The sequence below is a fragment of the Phoca vitulina genome, unplaced genomic scaffold (genome assembly GCF_004348235.1).
Source record: "Phoca vitulina isolate PV1807 unplaced genomic scaffold, GSC_HSeal_1.0 scaffold40, whole genome shotgun sequence".
NCBI classification, from domain to species: domain Eukaryota; kingdom Metazoa; phylum Chordata; class Mammalia; order Carnivora; family Phocidae; genus Phoca; species Phoca vitulina.
Window position 1 is genome coordinate 9,809,913 of NW_022589743.1, and position 6,000 is coordinate 9,815,912.

The following is a 6,000-nucleotide window of genomic DNA, read 5'->3' on the forward strand; positions in this document are numbered from 1 at the left end:
TAAACTGTGATGGTCAAATTTGTCACTTCTCTGACTTCTAGGATTTTGTCTTGCTTACAAAGACTGTGCCACCCTAAAATTACAAACATATTGTCTTCTGTTACTTGTAGGGTTTGCCTGTCACATTTAAGCTACACAATATTTATATAAAGATAAATAATAATCCTACCATGAGGTAGGATTTTCTCTAATTATTTTGCTAAAGGGATAACCAATTGTCCCAACACCATATCCTGAATAATCTATTCACTCCCCTATTTTGAAATGTTATCTTTACCATATGTTAAGTTATCACACAGAATTACCACTATTTGTAGACTTTACTTTTCTGTTCTACAGATCCATCTGTCCATTTGTACACCAATACTATAAAGTTTTAGTTATCAAATCTCCATAGTATTTTTTGGAGGCGCCTGGGTAGCTCACTCGCTTAAGCATCTTCCTTCCGCTCAGGTTATAGTCTCAGGGTCCTGGGATTGAGCCCCACACTGGGCTCCCTGCTTAGTGGAGAGCCTGCTTCTCCCTCTCCCTCTGCCGCTCCCCCTGCTTGTTCTCTCTCTCCCCACCTCTCTGTCAAATAAATAAATAAAATTTTTTTAAAAAACTGTAGTATTTTTTGATATCTGGTAAATCAGGCTCCTCCCTATTGTATCTTTAAAAAAAAAAAAAGTTGGCTGTTCTCATAAATTTTCTCTTCCAGATGACTTTAAACATAAGTTTACTAAATTCCACTTAAAAATCCTACAGAGATTTTTTTTTTAATTGAGATTGCCTGATTTGTAGATTAGCAATTTTTCATTTTCTTTTTTATTTATTTCATTTATTTGAGAGAGTGAGAGAGAGAGCATGAGCCGGAGGGGCAGAGGGAGAGAGACTCTGGAGCAAACTTAGTGCTGAGCACGGACTCCTACGCTGGGCTCCATCTCACAAACCCAGTATCACGGCCTCAGTTGAAACCAAGAGTCGACCTCTTAACCGACTGCGCCACCCAGGCGCCCCCAGCAATTTTTCTTTTTAAGAGCACTTGCATGTTTTCAAATAAATACATGCTTTCAAAATTAGCACATATTTACCAAGTACCTACCTTGGGCTGAGTTCTGTGGGAAATTCAAAGGATTTTTAAGACAGTCCTTGACCCACGGAAATGCACAACCTGACTGAGAGGGAGAAAAAGATAAACAACTAGTGCATTAAATGACAAATATCTATAGAACTAAACTTGTGGCTCATTTATGGTCACTATAATAAGCACTTTGAGGCTTATTTTTGCCTCTCATCTTACTTCTGTTTTTGTTTTTTCTTTGGCCTTACTTTTGCTTTTTTTTTTTCTTTTTAAACACCTGACAACTGGGGTAAATGTTTATAAACATAATCAATTTCTATTTTACAGTCATCCTAAGTAAGAAGTTCTACTATCATCCCCAGTTTACAGATAAGAAAACTAAAGCTCAAAGAACTTAAGTAACTCTCCCAAGATCACAGAACAAGTAGGTGGAGGATAGCTAGGCTCTGAAACCCAGTTAACCTGACTTCAGTCCCCATAGTGACACCTCTTCTTCCCTCCCACTTTTAAGTTCTTGCTACTTTACTGAATGCAAAAATCATCTCTGAAGTAAGGACAGGAAATGAATAAATGAATAACATTCAGCTTTCTTTCCCGTTTCATCCTCTCTACACATGCCCAGCCAATAATAAAAGTGCACATGGGGAATGAGGACACATTCCCCTCTGCCATTGTCCAGGTTGGACCTGTCTAAGTTCCTCTCCTTCCTTTCCCTTAAGCTAAGCCCAGGGCCCACTACATAATTTACAGGACCTTGTGCAAAACCAAAACGTGGGGCCCCCTGTTCAAAAACGATGACTACCTTCAAGAGGTACAGAGACCGTCAAATGAAGCGCAGGGCCCTTCTAGGCAGAGGGGTGGGGAGAGCTCAACCACACGGATCTTACCTCCACGAAGCAGGCCCCGGCTAAGAGTTTCTCTCTTTTCTAACCCGGGTCTCTGGCTTTGCAGATTCACAGCCCTGCTCTGATGAAGAAGGCTGCTCAGAAGTCTTCCTTCCCACCGACAGCGACTATGACTCCAGTGATGCTCTGAGCCCCCGAGACCTGGATCTGGTGTACCTGTCATCACACGACATCGCCCAGCAAGCACTAAGTGGCCTAAGTGGCAGCGCCCCCGACGTCCTGCAGGTGCATGACATGAAGAGTCCTCTGGGGCCGGGCCAGGACCCCCAGGGCCGAGTCCCGGGGCCAGATGCTGACCACTCGTGCGCCGAGGTCCTCCACAGCCTGACACTCACCGGCTTCGCGTCCAAGAACCACGCCAAGATGGCGCCGGGCTCGCGGCCGCCGCTGGGCTTCCTGGGAAAGCGGAAGCCAGCCAAGCACCAGCACTACGGCGGCTTCAGCCGCCACCACCGCTGGCTGCGCATGCACAGCGAGACGCAGTCGCTGTCGCTGTCGCTGTCTGAGGGCGTTTACACGCAGCACCCGTCCCGGGCCTGCGGCCTGGCCCAGGAGCCCGCGGAGACCGAGCGGCTGGGCCCAGCCCCCGATGGGCCCCGGAGCCTGGTTCTAGCCCACACCACGAGCCTCCCTGAGGAGGCGAAGAGCTGCCTCCAGGACCCGCGGCCTGCGGTACGCCGCATCTACGTGGAGCCCTACTCCGCGGCCCTGGTGGACGCAAAGCCCTGGGCTGCCTTGAGCCCGCCCCCCGGAGGCCACTCTGGCCTGCCCAGCCCCACGGGCCCGGAGATGAGCCCCGAGGGTCCGACCACCTCTCCAGTGTCAGAAATACTCAGCAGCATGCTTTAGGGAGAGTTCCTGTTTCTCCGCACGTCCCTGCATTTTCCATCACCCTCCAGCCCGCCCCCACTGTGTCCCCATCCCTTTTCAAGTGGTTTGAATGTTAAAACTCCAAAAGTTCAAGGCCCTCTTTTCTAGAAAAGAGTTGGGTGGAGGTGAGAGTTGCCAGTGTTGTTCCCATTTCAGGGCATAGAAGAGCTTTTGTGTCAACATGGAGTCCTAGACACAACGGTTTAAACATGCTGACCTGTTGGGGGGGCACCCGTGCCTGAGGCAGGGCTACCTAAAGAGCCACCCTCAGTTCTGCAGCTGGCTCTGTAATCTGACCTTTGGGTTTAGGGCTCTTTCATGAATTTGTGATTGATGGGGAGGAGTTTTAGAGATGAAAATAAGATTAGCATTGTTTTTCCTTCCATTGCAAACCTTTATAAGAGTTTAAGGGAAAGAAGCCCAGGTTCTATCTTCAGGGCACAAGATCAAGTGGACTTGTTCTAGGTTCCCAGTCAGCTAAACCAAGTCATTCCAAAGTACAGGGTTCTCAACTGGTCACCAAATCAAATTTGTCCATCAGCACTGATATATTCATTTAGTGCTGTGTGGTAACCACCAGAAGCAAAAGTAGAGGATGCTTTGCTTCTAGCTTTGTCTTGCAAAGGTAAAATAGGGCACAAAGCAGCCCTTTCTACACACTCAGCTCCCATTCAAGCATGGAAATGGGCCTTATATTATTCAGGGTGCAGGGACATAGCTGAATTAAATGAAAACCTAGGTTAGAAACAAGACAAGAAGGGGGAAGAGAGAGATGAGCAAAAAATGCATTTCTTCTACAATCCTAAGATAAGTAAGTCCATGAGGTTTTGTCTCTGAAAATGATAGTGGATCTGCTCAGATTCTTAGGTGTTGGAATGTCATTGAACAAGAAAGTGCCCTTCAGAGATGGCCCTGCAGTTGATGGAGTCTCTGCAGCCACACTGGCACATCTACTCACCTCTACATCACAGGTCACAGGACAGATTGTCCAGGACTTGGGTTGCTGGCTTCCCCTTGTCAATTTACCCCTTCCAAATCCATTTTTTGCCCTGAGATCAGCTGAACTATGGGCCTCAGGGAAAATCTTTCCTTAGAAGTCCCTGTCAATGGCTCCAAGGCTATGCTTTGAGACACCTGAAATTCATGCTTTGGTCTCAATGCCTCCCACCTGCCCTTCTCACAAATGAGAGACACAAATCAAAGAGAAATCACACACTGCATATTCAAAAAAGGCCTGAGCCTTCTCTCATTTCCTGGAGCCAAGATTCATTCAGTTTACTGATACTCTAAATGGTCCTTTTCTGCTTCACAGGCATTTTGGTTAAATATTGCTCTTTATGGGCCCTACCCCTGTCCTCACAGTTCTACCATTCCTCCTCATGGGAGTTCATACAAAGTCCCCTGTTCACAATGTTATTCCGATCCCTTCCATTTTTAAAACATTTGATTTAAACATAAATAATTACCCTGGCGGAAAGGTACAGATTTGGCCCATGGCCTATGGTCATTAGAAAACTAAGGCCCAGAGCTCAATCTTTATTTTTTTAAGAGATTTTATACTCAGTGAACCCCCCCAACACACACACACACATATACACACACAAAGAATCTTGAGCAGAATCACTGTGGCTCCTTTTCCATGACTGCAAGGATGCAGTTTTCTTCTGTTCTGAGTGAATTCTATGTATATGGAGTGTTAGAACTAGAAAGGATCATAAAATTAGTCTAAGTCCTTGTGTTTACAGATGAGACAATGAAAGCCGAGAGAGGTTAAGTGACTTGCTCAAGGTCACAGAGCTGGTTTAGTCTCAGAGTTAGGGTCAGAACCCAGAACCATTCCCTTTACAGTAGGCTGGCCCATTGGGAATCAGTACATACCGATAGTCAAATTTTAATTACCTATAGGCTACTTACCTAGTTTGCAGATTATCTTTTAATTCCAAATTCAACTCCTTTTCTCAACCTTTACCTAACAGATTTCCACTATCACAAGAGCTCCTTGTTGCCAGGAAATACAAATTTCACATAATCGAAATCTAAGCTAAGTTAATTAAAAAGCAAATTTGAGAGAAATGTCATTTAAAAGTACACACCATATGACTCCCCTTTAATAACAAAAATGAGAGAGTCATCTGCACTCAGTTTCTGCTTATTTCTAATTATGGGATAGATCGTATATGTTGAAAGCTGGAATTGTCAGAAACTAAGAAACCAAGTCATTCTCTGATCATGACATTTCTGATCATGGAAGGAAGCTTGCGACTGTGAATTAGATGGGAGGCATTCAACAGGCAGCAAAAGCAGAGACTGACCCACTCTTCTGGCCCCTCATTTGATCAGTAAGTCCTGGCACACTGGACCAAATAATGACTCATGAAGTAAAATTGCATTAAACCCAAACCCACTAATTGATATTGAGAACACAGGTTATTTTTTCACCTTCTATGAGGAAAAGAGATGCACACCCATGAAATGAATACTGCACATTTGATGTCAATGGGCACAATGAGTCAACTTGAAAATGCATTTTCCTAGCAATATTCCTATATAGAAGTGGATGTTATGTCCTCAGTAATTAGCCATTTGTTCAAGTAGGTACCCTCCACCTGTGTGAGCCTTGTTTAAATTAATAGATTCCTGTGAGAGACAATTATGTTCTCTAATTCACAATCCTTTATTTGTATGTCCAGGCCTCTCCTTATGGAGACTTTACAACTTCTGAGGATTTTTTGTTTGTTTGTTTGCTTGTTTGTTTTATTTTATCTTGATGGTTTGGTTTTGTTTTGTTTTGTTTTGGATATGATGGACTTTTGTCTTTTTTTTTTTTTCTTTTTAAGTCCAGTCTGGGAGCCTCTGGAGGAAACTCTCCTGTCCCATAATTTTTCTACCATACTTAACTCTCAATTGTATTATCCAGCTCTCATCATTTGTGAAAACCCTCAAAAATCAATGACCAAAGCCCTCCCATATGTCTGTCTCTATTCTAAGTCCCATGGAAAAACAAAAGAATCAAGAATGAAACACATTCCTGGGCCAGAAGGAGCTCACAGAGTGTAGCCATCATCAGTGTACATCTCCTCATTGATGTTTTAGAAGAGGCAAAAGCCTGTCTCCTCAGCCAGGCTGCCATAGGGCATGTTGGGCTAGACATCATTGATTTCA

At 44.3% G+C, this 6,000-nt stretch overlaps 1 protein-coding gene across 2 annotated transcripts in view; it reads left to right on the top strand.

Annotated features, from left to right (window-relative positions):
* Positions 1-4,234, top strand: part of ANKFN1 (ankyrin repeat and fibronectin type III domain containing 1) — a 313,445-nt gene extending 309,211 nt beyond the window's left edge. For both annotated transcript variants that reach the window (XM_032429156.1, XM_032429157.1), the window contains one exon: positions 2,015-4,234. In XM_032429156.1, coding sequence (XP_032285047.1) covers positions 2,015-2,817 — 803 coding nt within the window. In that variant the 3' untranslated portion in view covers positions 2,818-4,234. The remainder of the gene's footprint in view (positions 1-2,014) is intronic.
* The last annotated feature ends 1,766 nt before the right edge of the window (positions 4,235-6,000 follow it).